General features: G+C 32.5%; 1 protein-coding gene across 1 annotated transcript; it reads left to right on the top strand.

Moving 5' to 3' along the window:
• Positions 1-14910: 14910 nt before the first annotated feature.
• On the top strand, positions 14911-16202 carry LOC114753205 (protein SRC2 homolog). The gene has a single exon (XM_028941866.1). It carries the CDS (start codon positions 15095-15097, stop codon positions 15974-15976), a length of 882 nt encoding a protein of 293 aa, XP_028797699.1. The 5' UTR covers positions 14911-15094; the 3' UTR covers positions 15977-16202.
• The last annotated feature ends 7099 nt before the right edge of the window (positions 16203-23301 follow it).

Genomic DNA, 23301 nt, shown 5'->3' on the forward strand with positions numbered 1-23301 from the left:
TTACAGATCATTTTCGTAAGTCAAATGATTTCTTTTCATCAAACTCTTTTCATAAAAGATTTTTTACTCATCTAAATCTATTGAATGACAGTAATTTTGTACTGTTTAGAGAAAATTTTTGGATTTAGGGTTTGGAACAAGTGTTGAGTTTTGATGATAGATAAGCATAGTATTATAGAGCTATTTTATTAAATCATTTCTATTGGTTTAGTTTTATTTATTGATTGATCTAATATTTTTAAATGAATTATTTTAGTTAAAAAGATATTTATTTGTGAAAAATATGATATTTTTGCTATGGAACTTTTGATTTAAATTATTTACTTAAGTGAATTTGAAGTATATTGAATTTCTAATGGTTTATTTTCGAGATTTAAAATTGAGATAGGATTTTTGAATTTTAAATATGATAATTTCATATTTTAAAAATTTAAGAAAAATCTGTATTAAAGTAAATATTTTAAAAGGTTTAAATGAAAATTATGGATTGTTAGAATATATTAATTTTGTGCTAAAAGATTTAATTATGGGTTATAAGAGGTTTGAGGTTATAGCATAGAATTAGAAATTTTAACACTTATATATATATATATATATATATATATATAGTTCAAGTAATTAATTAAATAACCTGTGTATTGATCTGTAAATATATTAATTGTGTAAATTAAATTATTGGATTATTAGTTGAGCACGGGATTAACCTTATGATAATCCTTTTCCTAGTAGGTGAGAAGTAACCACTTTCCACTTATTATTCATACTTATAGGTTGTTTGTGATTGATGTTTTTAACTATATGAAAATTATGAAATATTATTGAATTATGATATTAGTTATGACATTATGTTGTTATTGAAACTATCTTGTGGGACTTTCTTTATAGAATATATATATGTGTTTATGATTATGATGATCTGAACCGTTTATGAATTAATTGAGGAATTGAAAATTCAAATTGATTTTGACATGCTGATGATTTATTATGAATATAATATTTTGAGTATTTATATGTGAGTGGTGGCAGATGTCGATGATGGGAACTATACCAAAGTGGATATAAGGGGATGAATTACGTATATTTGAGGATACAAGGTGGTAGGGTCATTAAGTGTACACTGATTAATCCTTTGGCTCAATTACTCATTATAGGGCATTGACAACTCATTAGTAGACTAGAGGGGGAACCCATGGTCTGGTCTTGTGCTCTGTAGATTTTGACCAGTTCACATCACTTGATTGGTGAGCTTATCTAATTACCAGTCACATGGATGATGATTTAGCCCATGGGTTTAGTCAGAGGATATAAGGTGGGTGGATATAAGGGAGGTGAAAGGATTATTGATTGTACTTTATTATATGCTTTGAAAATATGAAATTTGTTTGAATACTACGAATTGGTAATTGTCTCACTTGACACCTCACGACTACTTACTTGTATGCTTGATCGGTAGGATTGTTGTTTACTGAGGCTTTTGTCTCATCCCGTTAATTTAACACTTTTCCAGGTGATAGTTCCCGTTCAGGTCAGTCAAAGAAGGCTCCAGAAGTTTGAGCTATTACTGCAAAATTATAGCACATCCATTATTTTGATTATGTTGGATAGATGTATATTGCCATAATAAGGCCCATTCCACATACTTTGATATGTTTGAGATTGATTATTTTGATAGTGTACTTTTGATAACTATTGCTGGATTGCATGCTGGTAGAAGTTCGGAGGCCTCTAGGTATTTGCATATGATTTTTATGATATGAGTTGTGGATCCACAACGATCTTTGACATCAGATGACTTTTAATTTTGGAAAGTTATGAAAGGCATTATTCAATAAAATTGTGTTACAGGCTTATGGTTGAAAATGACATTCTGGGTTCATAATGCCCAAAGTCCTATTTATTGTAAATCTCGATTTGCATGAAGTTGATTTAGAAGGGCTCTTTTAACCATGATAGACATATTTATATATTGGTTTAACTCTTTTCTATCATGATTAATCTCATGTGATTTAGGATGCTTATATAACTATGATAGTATTTTTAAATGTTTTACAAAGTTTATTTTCTACTATGGTTAACTTTTCAATATTGATTAATTTAAAAGTGTAATAATTTCATTGTTACACTTACATCATCAAGCCATGTGCCTTTCTCTTATGTCTTAGTTTTCATCCAATCATACACGTAATACATTATCCTCCTATCTAACCGTACACATAATCCTTTACATGTCCCTTTATCATTTTGGCATTAAAATAGGGAGAAAATTAATAGAAAATTCTCCAAAATGCAGCCACTAGATATTCCTCTACCTATCTTGCCATTTTGCACCATATTGAGTACTTTTTCGGGTCCTGACTTACTGATACCTACTAGGACATATTCTGGGTTTCTCATCTCACATAAGTCCATATATGGGGCCATCTTAGAGGAGTATAGGAAAAAAAATAGTTTCACTGATAGACTACTTAGCCTCACTGAGTCACACAGTAATAATTTTACTGTATCGGGTAGACAGAAGACTGTCTAAAACCTACACATACTATGTTTTAATTTTTCTTCTATCCATAAATATCTTTTGATGACTTAGCATGCTAATTCAGAAGTGTCATAATTACGTCATAAATGCACTTGATGACCTAACATGCTGACTCAATGTTGTAATCATTGCTTTTAGATTTTGTTTTTTATTTTGTCTACTATTTAGGGGACAAAATTCATTTAATATTTGATTAGAGTATTTTATTCAATCCAGAGCTCTAAAAATTCATCTATCCATACCATAAAATTTCTTAAATTTAAAAAAAAAAATTGAATTTTCTCAGACCATAACTCAACTCGTAGATATTTCTTTTTAAATTTCTCATGAAATTGTCCTTTTTGGCATAAATAGGCTTTAAATATTTTTAAAGCCATACTGCTGGTCTTCTAGGGATGAGACTAATTTTATACAGCCTTTTAACTCATGAATCCCCATTTTTACTTACTTTTATGAGATTTTCTCATGACTCAAATAATTAAATCTGATTGCGTGCCTCAAAATGAGCCAAAATTTTAAAATTCATTTAAAGTCAATTCAAGGGTATTTTTGTAATTGTTCTTCACATACAGGTCTTAACATGCCAATTCCCATTTTTTGGGATTTTTCAAAAATTTTCAGGTATAATTTTCATCTTTGTCCTTTTTCAACCCGAAACTTTATAAAATTATGAGTTTGTCCCTGTTTCGGCTTAACCCAATAACTCACCACATTGAGGCCTCTAACATAATTTTTAGCCTACATTCATCTCTATTTCTTATTTCTATGCCTTGAGACTTTACTAGAATCTCTAACTTCTTCTTGTCTCAGTCTCCGAAAATTTTAGCTTTGCGATTTAATCCATGGGGATTCCTTTGTCCCTCCAATGAAGCTCTAAGACTCTAGCCAAAAGGGGTCTAGTAGTTTGCCTTTTTTAGGTTAATTCTAGTACTTCTAGATCCAAAACTTGGGATGTTACACCTTTATATAATTCTCTTGTGAAAAGAGAGATGATTCTTCTTGAGCGATCTCTTTAGATCTTACTTCCAATAAATTATATTATTTCACCTATATTATTATTTTCAAAATTCAATGAGTACCATTTTCTAATAGGCACTACCAAATTCAAACTATTTTTGGCAAATAAAAATATGTCATCCACATAAAAAAAAAAGTAACATCACTTTGCGATTTTCAAACTTCTTGATGTTAGCATAGCAATTTTTTTCAGTTGAAAATCACATCAGGTTATAATTATCATGAAAACCTCAGATATCATTGTTTGAATGATTTCTTCATTCCATGAATGAATATTTACAAAACTTAATGAGGTAACCACCCTATGAAACATTAAATTATGATTTATCATGAAATTTAAAAACTATTGCAAATAGATTTCATTATCATGATCACCATTCAAAGCCCATGTTTTATAGCCACTTAATGCAACTATGAAATTGAATGGTTAATTGTTGCTAGAATGAATTTGATTTGAGCACACAACTTGCAAGTAGAGCCAGAAAAACGTGCCAAGCTTGTTCGGCCAGCCGTTTAGGCAGAAAAATTGTGAGGGCCAGGCTTAGATTTTTTCCCCTTCAAATGAGAAATGGGTTTAAAAGGGCTTGCCCTATAAGGCCTAAGCTTAAACGGACTGGCCCTTGGCTAGGGCCTTTTATAATTTTTTTAAAATTTTTTTATATAATTCTAATATTATTAATTTTATTACACATTAATGATATTTCAAATATTTAGTTGTTATTATTATTTTGAAATTAAATTTCACATAATGATTTGATTTATTTGGTTTTAGATAATTATTTGTCCAATTAAGTTTTTAAAAATGGGATAATTTGACCTTTAATAATGATTTGATTTATATTATATGTGCTAATATTTTAAAACTATATATTTAATAAGAGAGTATTTTTATACTTATATAACTTATGATTCTATATTTTGAATTAAAATTTATGAGTTTCAACAATAATGGTTCTCAAATTAAAGTAAAATAATAGTTAGACTGCAAAATTTAAAAGTAAAATTCACATAAAGAAGAAAAACTTGATAATTTTGCTACGAAAGAAGAGTAGTTGATTATGGTAATGATAAAGTTTCAAAAAATTAATAACAGTATCTGTCTATTATACATTGGCATTATTGATGAAATTTTGGACGTTGTTGTCTTATTAATAGATGATTTAGATATTCTTGGATGTTTATAGATATTTAGATATCATGATATTTTGTATTTGTGACTTAATTTTATTCATAGTTATGTCTTCTATTAATAATTTCATTAGTTTGTTTTTAATTTTTGATAAAAATATGAGAAATATAAAAAATAACTTTTTTTTTCAAATGGGTTGAAAACCTGCAGGCTGGCCCTAAGCTCATTAGCTTAAGGACTGAATTTAGCAAATTGAGGTATTTTTGAAATTTTGGTCCTGGAGGGCGGCCCGACCCGGCCCATATTCCCACCTCTACTTGCAAGTAGGTATTTTCATATTTTACACCTTTTTGTTGCGTATAACCTCTTTGCAACTAAATGAGCATTGCAGTTATTAATTGGTCTATCCACTCACTCTTAATTTGGTTACTCCTAAAAGCATTTTTAAAAAAGTATTTTCATGCAAGTCAAGATAAAACTCCTCTCGTATACTTATTTCGTATATCATAAAATCACTTTTAAAATTATAACTTAGTTTTCATCCAAATTAGTTTTCTTATTTTAGAATGACAAGGTAATGAGCAACTAGTTGATAACTGAGTATCCAATGGAGCGTTATATTGTTTTTGATTAATTATATTTTAAAGGGTGAGGAAAGTAAACTAAATTATTTTGATATTATATATGTTGAGGAAATAAATTGAAAATGGGGATCAGATAAATATTCCTTTTTACTTTTTAATTAAAAATATGTATACCTCTACATAATTGGTTACACTACTACAAAACGGTTTATTTTTATCCCTTTTTTCCCCCTAAAATTAAGAACAGAGGAAAAAAGTACCCTATACTTGTCCATTAAGCTAAACCAGACAAGTACAGGGCCTAATACTTGTTTGTTGGCCCAGAAGAGACGAGTATGGGGCCTCATGCTCTTCTGTTCAAGACCAACAAACAAGTATAAGGCCCCGTTTTTAAAAAAAAAATTTAGTCATCAAAAACCTATCAGCTCTCTCTTTCTTCCCTTAGTTTGTGTTCTCCCCCTCTTTCCTCACTCCCTTAGCTCGCTTCACCGTCATCCTCAATCCCTTAGCCTGCCTCGTTCTCTCCCATTTCTTCCTTGTTAGCCTGCCATTTTGCCTCTTTTTCTTAGCTTCTCCTTTCCCTTTTGTCACTCTTTGTACTATATCTTGCGTCAACTTTGGTAAGAGGGTTGCCATCATTACTGTAAGTCACCATAGCTTCAAGCTCACCATCGCTTGCATCAACTCATCATTGTTGGTGCTGTATTGTTGTTGTGGGTAGCTTGTGAGTCTTCTAACTCATGGGTTAGCTTGACTCTCCTTTATATAGGCATGGTTAGAGGTGGTTTATAAGTTGTTTTGTTACTCTTGGACTTATTATAATTAATAGTTTATGCATTATGATTGAAGATGAATTTTTGAGATTCTATTGTTGCACTTTAAGTGTTGATGAAATGTCAAGTGTTGTTGTGGGTAGCTTGTGAGTCTTCTAATCCATGAATTTGAGATTAAATGGGTGTGGCTGGTGGTTTTTTAATTACTATTTAACTTGTTAGAATCAGTAGGCATGAGTTATGCTGAAAGATTATTTCTTGAGATTTTATTATTGCATTTAAGGTATTTGATGAAATGCCTGTGTGTATGAGCTATGAATTTAGCTCAGAAACAAGGGTTAGATTGAATAAATTGGTGAGTTGTATAATTACTTTCTCATAGTAGGGATAATAGTTTAATTTATAACTTGTGTTGCCTCTCTCAGATTTGTTAGAATTAGTAGTTATGTATTATATTCAAAGGTAGATTTTTGAGATTTTATTGTTGCACTTTAAATGCTTATTGAAATTGAGTTGAATTGGTTTATTGTTAAAATTTTCGGATATATTAGTTTTAAGGGGAAAATCTGCCAAAATTTTTTCAAAACTTATAAGGCATAGTTTACAAGTAAGTTTGAATTGTTGTAAAGCATGATTTTGTTTGATTACTTCAACTGGTTTTGAAATGATTTAATTTTCTTTAAAACATCAGAACATGATTATTTAATTTCGTTTTAGGCTTATAGCCTTTCATTTTATTATTTAAACTAATTTTTAGTTTTTTTTCATTTTATTACATTGAAGATTTCATTGAATTTTGTATATTATATATGATAATTAAAAAAAGTAGCATATTTGTCACAATATTTGTATTAAACTTCAAATTATGTGGAGTGATTTTTTTTTTTTAAATTGAATTAACCAAAATCTCTTCTCTCTTCCGTTCCCTTTCATCATTAAGCTAAATTCAATTAAAATATCATTGATATTATTCTTAAATTGAATTATTCAAAATTGCTTATGTATTAACAGAATGGATCATAGTTGGATGGGTGCTTTGAGAATGATTAAGGAATATGAGAAAGGGGTAGAACAATTTATTGAATTTGCTAAAAGCAATAGTTATAACAGAAAAAGGAAGCATTTTTACCCCCTATCTCAATTGTTTAAATAAGCAACGATTGACTATTGATGATATAAGAGATCACTTATTTTGTTAGGAAATAAATATTTGATATACAAGATGGATATGGCATGGTGAAAGAGGAACAATGCCATTGGTTGAGTCAGAAAATGTTATAGGCAGCTTGAATGATAGAATCAGTGATATGATTCATGGTGTTAGAATGGAATTCTTTGCATAATTACATATAAATGACAACTTGAATAATGATGCGAAGAGAGCTTTATACCCTTGGTGTTCTAAGTATACATGGTTGATAGCTATATTGAAATTATTCAATTTAAAGGCAACTAATAGATGGATCAATATAAGTTTTACAAAGTTGCTTTAATTGTTGAGTAATATGCTTATGTTTGATAATGTTCTTGCAAATAGTGTGTATGAGGCAAAGAAAATCTTGTTTCAAATGAGTATGGGTTATGAAAAGATATACGTCTATCTTAATGATTGCATACTGTACAAAAAAGAGTATGTTGATCTAAATGAGTATCCAAAATATAAAACTTTATGATACAAAGTGAAGAAGAACACAAGTTGCCACGGTGATGTTAATGAGACAACTAAAGGGCAACCTTTGAAGGTATCATGGTATCTTCTGATAACAGCACGATTTAAACATTTGTTTGCTAATGCAACAAAGGCAAAAAAGTTGACATGACATTTTGATAAGAAAATATCAGATGAAAAATATCTCTGGCGCCCTGTGAAATCTCTTCAGTGGAAGAAAATAGATGAAATATTTTGAGAATTTGGTAATAAGCCAAGAAACCTTCGTCCTGGGCTTTACACAAATAGAATCAATCCTTATTGTACTATGAACAGCACGCATAGTGCATGGCCAGTTTTGCTGGTGATTTACAACTTACCTCCCTAGCATTACATGAAATGCAAGTATATGGTGCTATCTTTGATGATTTTAGGACCAAAACAATCAGGAAAAGATATTGATGTCTATTTGGTACCTTTGATTGAGGACTTGAATAAATTGTGCGAGGAAGGCATGGATGTGTTTGATGCATATAAGCAGGACTTGTTTAAGTTGTGTGCAATGATTTTTGCACTGATAAATGACTTTCCTTCCTACAAAAAATTGTCAGGCTATAATATGAAGGGGCATAAAGCATGTTCTATATGCAAAGTAGACACACACTTTCATCAACTTAAGCACAGAAGAAAGACAATTTACCTTGACTATAAGAGGTTTCTTGATCAGTTTTGCCTATACTATAGATTAAAAAAAGTTTTTAATAGCTTACCAAAGTATGTAATAGCTCTGAAGTCTTTGAATGGAGAAGAAATTTATCAAAAAGTAGAAATAGTTATTGTCATTTTTAGGAAGAATAAGAAGATCACAGGTAAGAAGAACATTTGAAAGAAGAGGTCCATTTTCTTTGATCATTCATATTAGTGTAGTCTTGATGTTAGACACAATCTTGATGTGATATATATAGAGAAAAACGTGTGTGATAGCTTGATTAGTACTCTTTTGCACATAGCAGGAAAGACTAAGGATGAAATCAATGTGATATTAGACTTAGCTAAAATGAGAATAAGAGAACGGTTACATCCATAACTGAAAGAGGAAGGTAAGAGGGCTTATTTAGATCTAGCAGCACACACATTTTCTAAAGCTAAGAAAAATAGCTTGTGCTGATGTTTGCATGGCATTAAGGTGCCACAAGAGTACTCTTCTAATGTGAAAAGACTTGTCTCAATGGATGATTTGAAGTTAGTAGGAATGAAGTTTCATGATTACTATGTATTGATGTAGTAACTATTACCAGTGGCTATTCGAAGCATAGCAAAAGATGATGTGAGAAACACCATAATTAGATTGCATATTTTCTTCAATGCTCTTTATAGCAAAGTCATTGGCACAAAAAAGCTAGATAAATTGGAAAATATGTGTATATTATTCTATCTCAACTAGAGATGTACTTTTCTTCTGTATTCTTTGATATCATGTTGCATCTGATAGTCCATTTGGTAAGAGAGGTAAGGCTTTGTAGCCCAATTTATCTAAAGTAGATGTATCTAATCAAGAGATATATGAAAGTCTCAAAAGGTTATTTTAAGAATCCTTATTGACTTGAGGTATCAATTATTGAAAGATATGTAGCTGAAAAGGCTATGGACTTTTGCAAAGGATATTTATCTAGGATATAGGCACAGTCTCGACATGACGATGGAATAGGTAAATGAACATGGGGACTTAAAGTGAAGAGAATAGGTCTTGAAGAAGTGTTCCAAGCACATTTATACACATTTTATGGAAGAAGTTCAAACATACTTAAATAATCATAAAAGGACCTTAAAGGACAAATATCCAAAAAAAAAGTGATATGCAGATTGCTAATGACCACAACATGGCATTCCTTCTAAGTACGGTAAAATGGTTAGCTTGGAGGCCTATGTTTGATGTCACCATTTGGAGTGGATATGATATACATAGGTATTACTTCTACACAAAGGCTCAAGATGACAAAAGTACTATGCAAAGTAGTAAGGTAATGGTAGTAGTTAAAGCGATGCATTTTTCTAGCTACGAAGATAAAAGTCCTAAATTGGCATCTATGGCCTATTATGGAGTTGTTGAAGAGATATGGGAGGTTAGCAGCACCAACTTCAAGGTTCCTATCTTCAAATGTAAGTAGGTTAATAACAATGTATTGAAATAGATTAACAGTTTGAATTTATCTCAGTTGATCTTCATAAGGTTGATCATTGAGATAAGCCTTCCATTTTAGCAAATAAAAATAGTTTGGATTATATCACTAATTCTAGCAAATAAAAAATTGTCTATTGTACTCTAAGGTAAGAAACAAAAAGATGGTGATCCAACTTTAAACTTTGATAAGACACCACTTTTCACTATAAATCGGCCTACACATAGTGAAGTAGAATTAGTAAATGATGACAAATACGCTGTTCGAGATGATCATTATGGAAGGGACATAAAAAATAGTTGTGCACTTTAATTTAATTTTGTGTTTACTATATGTTATTTATTTATTCATTCCATTGAAATTTATTTACCTATTTGACCTTGGCTTCGTAACAGGGACATGGAGGATGATAATAGAAATAATAAAAAAATGATCAAGCAAATGATGAACCTATTAGAAAAAGAGTAGAGGGACCACAAGGATGCCAAAGCTAGCGGTATGCTTTGGGCGTATTCAGAAGAAGCATGTAGATTTTTATAATGACATGAATCCAATTGGTACAAAGGGTGATAAGTTCATAAGCTATGTAAGACTTCTAAGATGAAGCAAAGTTAGCCTTTTATATTCTAATTGGAAAGAACTACCACCTAAAATGAAGGATGCAAGTTGGCAAGATATATTGGTATTTAGCTTTCTATCTTTCATACATTTAAATAGTTATTATTACTAATTCTAACTTCATTATACATGAACTTTGCCGCAAATGTACGATGTCCCTTCCACCCTTAAGATGAGGAAGCACTAGTTAGACCGAGTACTTGAGTAGTGGAAAGGTTTTAAAACAATTTTTACTCACAGCTACATTCGAGGAGCCAAAAAAGATGAGAATCCATATGACATATATGCCTTTATTGAGGCAGACACTTGGAGAAGATTTATGAAATCTTAAATCATGAATTTCAGGTAAACTTCTCTTAATCATTGACATTTTGTTTACAAAAATTAATATTATTTAATTTAACTAAATTTATTTTCTTTTTTTTTGTAGAAATTAAGTGCTCTGAATAAAGAGAAATAATCAAATATTTATATCAACATTACATATCTCGTGAGGGTTACGAGAAGGCACAACAAGAAGTCATCGAAGCTGATTTAAAACAAATACAAGAAACTACAAAATTAGACCCTAGCATTATCATTCAAGCCCTTGATCCTCCATCTCGACATAAAATATGGAAGCATGCCAGAAAAAAAAAGATTAATATATCAATCTGACTGTTGCTGACATTGCTAATAAGATTGTAAGTAGTTAAATTAAAATAGTATTCATGATCTGCTATAACTATAATTCATTTTTGTTTATTATTTGAATGTTATAGGATGCAGTTAAGAAAGTAGTCAAGTATCTTTCACTTTGATGTGAAGAATGGACATTTTGACAACAACAACTGGGAAGCTAGATCATCCTGGTCGAGTCAGAGGATTAGCAAAGATAGTTGGTATAACATAATTTTTTGGTTCAAATTCATAAAGTTCTTGAGGAAGAAGTGTCCCAAGTGCTAACTTGATGGTTAAAGTTCGAGAATAGGTTTGTTAAGAGATTATGACTAATTCAAAGGTTCGTCAATTCTTTAAAAATGAGCTTATATCTGAGCTTCGCGAGGAGATAAGATCTTTGGTCTCTGGCATGCAAATTGGGCAAGTTCAACAAGAAAAACATAGACCCCACGTTTGAAATTAATCTCAGTTTAATTTTCTCTGAGTTATGCTAACATTTTTTATTGTTTAATTCCATGATTTCATTTATGTCATGCATCTAGTATTTCGCAGTCTATGGAAGCACAAAAGGTAGCTTTAATCCACAAGTGTTTTCAATTTCGCTTGACCCTAGTCTCACGCCAAATATGGAGAACCTTGCATTTTCTATTTAGATGACCTAAATATGTGTGTTGTTGCCAATGCTCTTAAATTTACACAAGGGTCTACAGTTCATCATAAGAAAATCGAAGCGGACTTGGTTTAGGTCACAGTCATAGCTATTCTAGAGCAAGAGGCAGATGCAAATGTCTCATTTCCTAGTGATGAGATTACCAACTAGGCCAAGCAAAAGGATATTTATTTTATGGCCTAAAAGAGTCATTAACGTCGTATCTTTGATGGTATAAAATACTCAAGCATTTTTTGATTTTTCGTTCATGTCCTCCTTATAATACTTATCTTTATTCAATTTTTATTAGGTTACTAAAAGGGCTACTAAATTTCCTTGCTTGGCACAACTATATGACATTTACAAGTCAATTAACAAGGTCAACATGACAATGCCTTTGGGAATTAGGGGGAGGAAAGGACACATCATTTTGAACTAGACTAGAAGGACATCAAGAACTTCCTATGTTTAGATGAGCTAAACCTCGCGTGGATTCAATTAGCAATAATGTGATTTTATTTTATGATTTTTTGTGTGCTCATTTTTAACTTATATATATGAACTAATTTTTGACTCATTTTAAGTTGATTATAGTTACTTCTACAACTTGTGCGCTTCTACTGGAAAGAGAGATTATATGGATACTTTACAACCTTTGAAGAACCCCATTGATAAACGAATGAGATACATGGATAACACTATTGAAGAAACCCAATTCCCTTGTATTTTGTTCCAATAATTGAATAGTAAGTAGCTTATATCTATTTATATATATATATATATTCAATTTTCCATGAATTCACTGGCTTCATTCCTTTTTATATTTCAGTAAACATTGATCATTGTGCATTGCTTGCCCCACAAACAATGTCATTTACTGGTTTGATTTATTGGGTTATTGCCCAAGTGGCGATATTAAATGTGTAAGTTTTTGTCATGTTATATATGGTTTTCTTATTTTATTAAATTGTTCTAATGTCTAGTCATTTTTATTTGGTCATAAGTCTTTGAAGACATATTATACACGAGGTGGGAAGCGCGAGGGTAAAAATAGCACAACAACTTGGCGCAAACTAATAGTAAGTGTTTCAAGTTAATTCCTTTAATTTCATCAATAATTACTTCTTAGATACCTATATTTATCTTAGTTATTCACTTTTGAAGTGTCAACTACAACCAAGAAGTACAGAGTACAGATACTATATTATCCATTTTATGTATAAAATTATTGAGTTCGAATGTACTAAAAATTTCGAGATGGTAATAATTAATTTGATTATAATTTTTTTTCATTTTATTTCTTGCTTTTTTAATTATATTATCTTGATTAAATTAAATTTCTTTATTTACAAACTTACAGATTTTTGATGATGAAAGCTCTGAAACTAATGAAGAGATTGATGGCATTCAAGGTCATTTGGCAGGACAATTTCTTCAAGAGTTTTTCTCTCAAAATGATACATGAGGTTGAAAAGTTTAGATATGTTTAGGTCAAAGTTACTTGTGTTATATGATTATGTTAAGGAGTTTAGGTTTTTTTCCTTAACTAAATTAATTAGGAAGTTATTTTGATGAGTTATTGTTTAGGGTATTATTAAGATTCTATTTGTATGGAAACTATGATGAATGTATTGGGCAAGCTAAATTGCTATTGTTGTTGTAGTCTGTTTTGGTTCAATTTCATTTGTAGGGTTTCAAATGCAAACTAATATATACAAATTAACAAATTTTATTTTCTTTAAAAAAATTAATATACTCATCTGTTTAGTAATGGTATTATTTGACGAAACAAGAGAACTATTACGTTCCTGGCTTTTATGGGTGAGCATGGCTGGGGCAGTGCATGGTTTCTTTATATTCATGTATGACTATCATGTCAAGAAGGCAATAAACTAGACATGTAGCATACAAAATCACTTGAGACTTAAATTTGTCTTAAAATTTTTCACTTAGAAATGCTAAATGCTTGAAAATTTTTTTTGGGTACAAATTTCCCCAGAAGTTTGAAATCGTAGTGATGTTACTTATTAGTGTTAAAAATTTTAACTGTCAATATCACTATTTTAACAACTAATGTTAGTTTTTAATAGTAAGGAGTAATATTGTTATAATTTAAAACTCTTATAGCAAATTTGCACCCAAGAAGATTTCAGTGAGCTCCTGAGTGAAAATTTTTAAAATAAATTTACTTATTAATCGTTACAAAATTGCCTTTTAATACCAAGAGGTTTTATATAAAAGGATTCGTGTGGAGTAGACCGAGTAGCGATATAGCATATGCTACAACCAACTTTTGAGTAAATAGGACAAAATTTGACAGTTGGTGGGTCTGAAATCTAGTAGGAATATGCTCATCAGATAAGCGGGTTGCCATCTTTTTACACATGACATTAGCCCATCGCGTCCCGGACGACCATGTTCACACCGTGTTCACTCCGCGTGGTGGCGTGACCTCGATTCCAAGTGACATTATTCAAATTTCAACCCTAATCCAACGTTTTCCTTTGGCGTGACCTTCTAGTTATTCCAGTCCCACGCAAACATAGAATATAAATAAATAAATCAGGTTTGAAGTATGAACACCCTTTTAAGAAAAACATAAATTTACAAAAAGGACTCTAGATCTGTGCGAGGTAAGCAATTACTTAATTGCTAAGCCACAGCTTTTCTTGTTTTTTTCTTCTTTTTTTTTTTCGCCCACAGCGGATGATACTCCAAATCCTACATATATAAAAATACCCAAAAAAAAAATTATGTATAAAAAGTCGGTAAAAATCCGTTAAATAAGTGCAATAAACATATGAAATATACTTTTTTTTTTTTTCAAAATGTACTGTTATAGATCAGGGGAAAGAGTCCAAAACACAAGACATTAAAATAATTAATATGATTTTTTTTACCTTTGTTCTTCTTAAATATAGAAGAGAGAGGAAAGAGATGAAAGAAAGATTAAAAAAAAAAAGTATAACATTAGAGACAACTCTACATTTTTTTTAGGAGTAAAATAAAAAAAATTTATCACATATTTAAGGATTAAACTTTTATTGCTTAATATATAAAAAAAAATTAACTAATTTCTTATACTATCCCCGGTGCTAGAAGGACCGAGGGAGCATTTAAAAGGGAATATCTGATGAGAAAAATGACCTCACAGCTCGAGATGCGCTCCAAAGGAGATTAATGTGCCGCTCTCCACCTTCATCACTGAGCTATAAAAGCCCCAATCATCCCACTGGTTTGGCATCCTAAATTCCTAACTCCTTGGTGATTAAATACTCTTCTTCATCTTCAACCACATCCATGGGTTCTCGCTACGAAGTAGAAGTAAAGATCGAATCTGCTAAGCAACTGAAGAACGTGAACTGGCGTCACGGCCCCAATCGCCCATACGCCGTCGTTTGGGTGGACCCCAAGAACAAGTGCTCCACCAAGGTCGACGAATCCGGCGACACTGAAGCCCAATGGGAAGAGACGCTCCGTATCCCCTTGCCTCCCGGTCCTATTGAGGAATTCACCCTCTACATCGATGTCGTCCACGCCGGCTCCGAGGAGGACACCAAGCCGTTCATCGGCTCGGCTAAGCTTGAGCTCAACGAGCTTCTTCAAGACGTCGGAATCGGCGATCGCACCACCCGCAAATTGACCCTGAAACGACCTTCGGGGAGACCACAAGGTAAGGTGGAGGTTGGGGTTTCCATCAGGGAAATAGGCTACCCTGCGCCTCGTTCGTATTACGCTCCCCCTTACGGGGTACCACCATCGGTGTCGCGTGATTACGCCGGTGCCCCGCCGCCGTATGGTCACCCATACAACGCACCGCCGCAAGATCCGTACTATTCAGCGCCGCCTTCGGCTGGTTATCCACACAGTGGGTACAATGCGCCCCCTCCAGCTGGGTACCCACACAGTGGCTACAGCACAGCGCCGCCAGTGGCCTACGGACAGCCGAGTTACGGTTACGGTCAGGAGAGTCAGCCGGCGTATGGGGGGGAGGAGAAAAAGAAGAGCAAGTTTGGTGGGATGGGGACGGGATTAGCTGTGGGAGCAGTGGCTGGAGCTTTAGGCGGACTGGCACTTGCAGAAGGGTATGATGCTTTGGAGGATCATATTGCAGAAGAAGCCGCAGAGAAAGTGGAGGATGATCTTCCAGGAGACGACGACTGTGGAGGAGACGACTTCTAGAAGAAAGCATTGTTGAGATTCACGGTCAGAAGGGCTTCTAGAAGACGGCTGGATTATATGAAATAAAACTCTCGTTATGGGCATTCTTGAAAAAACACAGGGAATCTTTTCGCGTTGTTGTATTTTTATTGTTCTGTTTCTTGTATTCTGGCGCGTATGAGTTGGCACTTGGAAATGCAATGGTGGATATTGATCACAGTTTTAGTTTTTTCTTTTAAATAAAAAATTTAAATCATGATCATCAGTTTAAACAAAATTGCAGGACCTGTGTTGCAATTTTTTTAACACAATTTTAAAATGTTACCAACGAGAACAACGCAAGGGTTAATGCATAGTTCAGAATAAGTGAAACAAAGGACTCATGCTTGTTGTTATCAAAATCAAAATAAAGTAGTAATAAATAGCCCATAAAAAAAAAAGCAAGTAAAATTTGCCAGTGAGGATTAAAATCAGAAAAACTGGAACGTAGATGTTTACACAGTCTTTTGCCCCTGTTTGGTTTTGGGTAGTGTCTGTGTAGAGAAGTTTTCAGAGTACCTCATTTACAGTTTGTTTTGCTTCGGCAATATATTTATCGTTTGGATTAGTTTTGTTTCTGGTGGTGACTGGTTTATGTCTGCAATAATTTGCTTTGTATCGGAAGTTTTTATTAATTTTCGCCCGCTTTCCTCTGCTCCTGTGCCTCCAGGGGTGTTTGGGGCGGCCTGTTTCATACCATTGGTGCCAAAGATTGTGGGCTTCTTTGAAGTTAGTCTTTGGACTGCCCTTTCTGTTGCTACCTCTTCGATCATAGCAGACAAAAATTGGTTATTACTCTTTTCAATCCACAGGGTATAGGCTCTCCTTGTGTTGTCTCTGTTTCTTTGTTGCTGCGTTTTTAGCTCAGTCGTTATTTAAGCTTTTGGTGGGTCTTGCTATCTCCTTGGTATCTATATCTGTTTCCTTTTAATGAAGACTCTTATTCAGGTTAAAAAAAAAGATGTTTACACAGTCAATCCGCTGTTCAATCTTGTGACTTCATATTAACGCATTTATCTCTTGGAATTTAAAATAGGAATGGACATAGCCTGGCCAAATAAGCCTGAGCGTATTACAGGGTTTTGAAGTTTGACCGTAAGCATGAGCTTGCATACAAATTTGTTTTAGGCTCAGGACTGTGCCTTTGAAAGGGCTAGCAAACCTGAAGTCTTTTTAAAAAACCTACTTACAATATAGGTTTTTTTTTTTTTTAAAAAAACCTAATATTTTAAGTTTTGAAAGCCGCAGGTAGGTTTTGAGTTTATTAAAACTTACACAAATGTAAGCTTTTGATACACTTAAAAACTTGTATATTTTGATATATATTAATAAAATACATTTTTAAAAAAATTAATTAAGCCAAACCTGTAGGCTTTTAAGTTAGGCTTTAAATTTAAAAATCTGACCTATTTATCTTAAAAGGTCTTTAAATAGGTTTTAGGTTGACCTATTTGCTAAATAGACCAAGCCATACCAAGTCCCAATTAAGTCAAGCTATAAGCCCTTAATAGGAATCTAGTTTATTCTCATCTATAAATTTGAATGACACATCCCCTTTCTCATGTTTCTAGTCTAATATAAGTTACTTATATACCAAAAAATACATTAAATTAACACAATTTTACAATTTCACCCTTATCAAAATTTTCTCTCTTTCGATGTTTACAAACCATTCCATTATCTTTCCTTTCTTGCTCTTATCCCAACAAAAATTAAATAAGAATAAAATTAAAAAAACCAGTATTAAATATACTTGTGACCTATATTCATTTTTTCCTACAAGTAACCTGTATTTAGGACTGGATTAGTAGTCTTGTCTCCAAATTGCTTCAAACAATAAATCGGCTGAAGAATTTCTGAATCACCAATCCAAAACCAGAGCGATCGCTTTTGGGGAAAAAAGAGTTGTATACTACACCAACACGTTATTCGTAACGTCATGTTCGAAGAAGATAGTTCTTATATATGGTTTTCATCTTATTGTTAATTAACTATAATTTGGAATTCTTTGACCCAGCGTCAAATTTCAACCTTAATTATCATTTTTTATATACAATTTCAAGCTTAATTATTGTCCAAAGTTTTAAAAAGATCTGTGTTCGAGGGAGGGATTAACAGCGGCGGAAGCTCGAACAGGTTCTTCGGTTCTTTTAAGAAGATGGTCTATACACGACAACATTGAAAAGGAATAAAGAAGAGAGAGAAGATTATCATATAATTTTCGTTGTAGATGAATGATTTTTTGTTTCCTCAACAATTTTGTTTATATTGTTTCAGTTTTTTCCCTTCAAATTTCAAAACTTTTGTAACGTCGTAAAAATGAGTATAATGTAGGCAAAAAACAATATGAAAATAATTATAAGGGAAAATTGCAAATAAAGACCTTTGAAAATATAAAATAGCAATTTAGGTACTTTAATTTACAAAATTGCTGTGAGAGACGGGGTCTCAAATATGAATTATGAAATGTAAGGAAAAAGACTAAATTGCCCTTCTTCTCTTTCTTCCATCACCTTATCTTCTTCTCTTTCCCACTGCGGTCCAATCCAGGAGTTCTCTCTTCCCTCTCCTTCTCTTTCTTCCATCACCTCATTTCTTTCTCTCTTCCAGTGATCTCAAGGCTCTACGTGGGGTGTGTGAGTTAGTGGGGATTTAATTTAGGGAGCATGGTGGAGCGATTTTATCGATTAAGGAGAGAGATTTTTTAACTGGGAAGATTAATGGAAGGGTAATGCTCAATGGGGGCTAGAGTTATGGGGATTTATGGATGAGAAATTTTGGTAAAAATTGGATCGATGACAAAGTATAGATCCCCATTGCTCTGTCACTATATCCAACTACTTGTCCACTCTAAGTTCCACTGTGACAAGCAAAGCGAAGATGAATTCAAGGGGTGGGTGGAACTATCAATTTCACGCGCGTGTTGAAGAGCTTGGATGCAGGCCTTCTCCCATTGCACGAAATATTGACATGGAACAAAGAGAAGGGAAAGCACATGTGCGATTTGGTTGGGAGAATTGGACCGACCCCTTCACAGTGTTGCTCAATCACAGAAGCTCGAATGGGATTTTGATTGCAAGATTGGGCCCGCCCTTCGATGGATGCTGCTAGGTTGGGAAGAATGATATGAGGTTGGGGCATCCTAGATCTGCGACCATGAAAACGATGATGAGCAATATTTTTTTAGCAACCATGGGGAAAGAATCAAAGCGGAGGAGCTTGGGCACCTAAGATGGTGTTTTTTTTTCCTTGGTTTTGTTTCCTTGATTTTAGTTTTGCTTCTTTCTCCCCCTCACATTATAGGATCTCTTCTTTTTTCTTATTTGCTCATTTCAACAGAGAAATTAAAATTATATGAAAACCTTATCGAAACTTGTTATTAGTCTTACTTAACTTGTCATTTACCTAATTGAACTTGTCATAAATCCTATCCCAGAAGTGCTTACTATCAAGGAAATCTGCAAATTCTGATTTTAATAGAGAAATTTAAAATTGTGTCAAAACCTTATAAGAACTTGTCATTAGTCTTACTTAACTTGTCATTGGCCTAACTGAACTTGTCATTTTATAAATAAATGTGGAAATTCAGCTATTTTAATAGAAAATCTCAAATCTGTATGAGTAGCTTATCAGAAGTTGTCATTGGCCTTACTTAACTTGTCATTTCACAAATAAATGTGAAAACTCAATCATTCTAACAGAGAATCTCAAATTTGTATGAAAACCTTATCAGAAGTTGTCATTTGACTAACTGAACTTGTCATTTCGTAAAGAAATATGAAAATTCTGTCATCTTAATAGTTTAAGCTCAAATTTGTATGACTAGATTGTCAGAAGTTGTCATTCGACTTATTAAAGCTGTCATTAGCCTTAATGAAGTTGTCATTCATCCAAGAATGTGAAAATTGTCATTTTAATGCACAAACTTAAATTCCTATTAAATGCTTATCAGAACTTGTCACTTGTGTTAATAAACTTGTCATTCATCTTAATAAACTTGTCATTGGCATTACATCAACACTTGTTATTAAAAGTTTGCAATAGGAAATGACAAGTTTGTAATAAAAAATTACAACTCTGCAATAAGAAATAACAAGTTTATAATAGGAATTACAAGTCTGCAATATGGAATTACAAATCCACAATAAAAAATAACAAGTCTGCAATAGGAAATAACAAGTCTATAATAAAAAATAATAAGCCTGAAATGAAAAATCACAACTCTGATATAGGAAATTACAAGTCTACAACAGAAAATAACAAGTCCAAAATAGAGAATTATAAGTCTAAAATAGAAAATTACAGGTCTAGAATAGGAAATTACAAGTCTCTAATAGAAAATAACAAGTCCAGATAACCATCTAACATCGATGACATCAAAGCTAATTTTGAACGTTTCTTGACAATATTAGGTCCAAGCAATCATCTGATAACTGCATTCATGGATAAAGGAACATATAATTATCATTTGATAACATATAATCGTCTGAATGAGGGCATGTTATTGGTAGGCTAGGCTTCATTCACCTGTTTCTCAAAATGCATCCTCTTCAAACCCTGCAACAAGGATGTTAAGAGTTGTTAGCTTATACTTGAAAGGCTTGGATTTCAACTTTTGTGCTTCTCGTTGGGCTGATTGATTATTTGTTCATCCCTTTCTAACTTCAGAGATAAAAGACGTTAGGACCCAAGCGGGTGCTTCACTTGCTTGGTTGAAAGAGCTAAAAAAAAAAAAAATCCTACCTACCCACAACTCAGCACAAACACAAATGAAATCTATTCGATGTATTGCCTCAAATACTTAGTTGAAATGCTTAGTTGAAAGAGAAGGACGAAGAGGGAGAGAGGAGAGAAGGATATGGGTTTGTGAGAATGAAGCAGAGGAAGATATGTGAAGCCGATGGGTATTTTTGTCTTTTAATCAACATTTCATAATTGCAAATTGGAACTGGGTCCTCTGCAGCAATTTTCAAATTCAGGGTCCCAGGTTGCCATTTTATATATTGGGAGATCTTTATTTACAATTTTCCCTAATTATAATGCCCTACAAAAAATGAGCTTCCTCACCATTTTTTATTGGTTCTCGCATAATACCTCTACCTCTACGAATAGATTTACCATCATTAATCTATCGTGAAAAATGTATGTGCGTGTATTAAAGAAAGAGTCCCACATTATTTAGAATTGTAGGGGTCTAAGTAATAAATAATCCTATGCTACTAAACAAGCAAAGAGAAGGAATGAGCTCATATACACAACAGGCTATTAGAGTCAAATGTGACAATTTCTCCTCATCCCTTATACATAAGTAAATACAGACTATCCACCTTTTACCGGAGACATTTTGCAAAAATACAAACTAATTTTGTATAAGAGTTTACTGAAAAACCATTACTCTCACCCATCTTGAATTTGAACGTTTGAAGTTTTGAATATATCATAATGGGTTTTAAAATGCCTTGATAGCTTTGACCGGGTATAAACACATCTTTCAACTCATAAACAAAAATTCTTTCAATGGGCTTTTTTTTTGGACTCACTTTCAATGGGCTTTATGTGCTCTGATTACTGAAAACTTTGGAATCACATGGCTTTAAATTTTTAATGGGTTTTCATTGCTTTAAAACGTGTCAACATAATGTCCATAATGGGATTTAATGACCTATATTACCCAGCGTTTGCAAATCGCCAAGTTAATGTCTGCAACGTGGGAAACCGTGAATTTAATCCCCTTTAATTATTGTCATTATTTGATGCACAGCAGCGAAATGGTTGTTGCCTATATAAGATGACTAAAGTCAGAAGTTTGGAACGCCCAGAGCTTTGAGTTTTCAGGCAATTTTTTCCCCTTCTCTTGTGTTCAGCCCATTGAGTTCTTTTATCCTTCATTGTTTTGTTAATCCTATTCTTACAAGAAGAATCTGTTTAATTCTAGAAAGTGTCGCTTCTTATTTTGCTGGTAGTTGCGAAGTAGTTTTTAAAAATGATGTCTATAAGACGTGATTCGGATTAACTAATTTTTTGCAGGTACCACCATCAATAGGATTTGCATAATATTATAAAAGAATTGGAGATCTGCCTTTTTTTTTTTTCTGGAGAATTTCGGTGTTGCCAGCAATATGACTTCTCTAGTTGAAGAAAATCAAAATATGATTGAGATTGGTGATGATGATCCTATGCTGCCAAGAGTCTATCGAGCCATGCTCGCTATCCTGTGCCCTTGTGGTTTACAGCCTTCCTTTTGAACCACAGGGCATGAGTTCAAGTGCTGGCATCAAAACAAAAAACAAAAACAAAAATGTATCAAGTCGTATAGTAATCAACGCAACACTTGTCTTTGGTTCCAATTAACTTCAAAGAAGGCAATAGCATCACTCAAAGAAGTGAAAATTTTCAATGCTGAAATAAAGTCAAGTGTCTGAAACATTTGCTTAGCAAAATTTTACAGATTGTGAAGATGTTTCAGCAATGCCATCTGACCATTTTTATCATCATAGTTCTATCGTAACGTGGCTAAAAAGAAAAAGATAATGTGCTTAAATACTCTAAAAGTAGTCACGGGGGAGCACCCAATACCTGAAAGCTTTTTTAGCTCTTATATTTCTTGGAAGTTTATTGTGTAGCTAAACTGTACTAACCGTTATTCACCATTGAGTTTGACGTTCAAATTATGTGATTTAACCAGTATATTTAACAATCAAATTTAATAGCAAATAACAGTTCATAACAAAAATGCTATAAAATAAAATTTTCAGGGCATATAAGAGCCAAAAAAATGTCAAGTATTGGGTGTTTTTTCATAGATACTTTCAAAATATTTAAGCAACTTATTTCAAAAAAGAAATCATACATGTCCGTCGATTTGAAATGCCCATGGAATAATTTTATGTATTGTATAACTGTTAATATTCTTATTATAAAATTTGATTATTCAAATATTTATTGTTGGATTGTTCAAAGCTTGCAGATTTCGAAAAAAAAAAAAAGAAGCTAAAGTTAAATAATGAGTAAAATCACTTTTGAATTAAAGAAAGCATCAATTAGGATTCAATGTGATTTTTCAAGATCAATTAATTATTAATATTTATTTAAATTGATAGTTATAGACCGAGAAAATGGATAAGATAATTATTGTTAATGTCGGCTGTATTTTTAATCTTTATCTATTTTTATTATTGATTTATGTATTCAGATATAATTTTTTATATGACATTGGTTAATTATCTACATTCTCAAAGATTTATTCCCAACTTGTTCATGTAGTTGTTTTGATGTTTAATTTTTGAGCAAAACAAGTCTATTTTATT

This window comes from Neltuma alba, unplaced genomic scaffold, assembly GCF_004799145.2.
Source record: "Neltuma alba isolate B1F8T4 unplaced genomic scaffold, ASM479914v2 tig00007767_pilon, whole genome shotgun sequence".
Classification (NCBI taxonomy): Eukaryota; Viridiplantae; Streptophyta; class Magnoliopsida; order Fabales; family Fabaceae; genus Neltuma; species Neltuma alba.

Coding starts and splice junctions, on each gene's coding strand:
- LOC114753205 (XM_028941866.1), top strand. CDS start 15,095: ATGGGTTCTCGCTACGAAGTAGAAGTAAAGATCGAATCTGCTAAGCAA.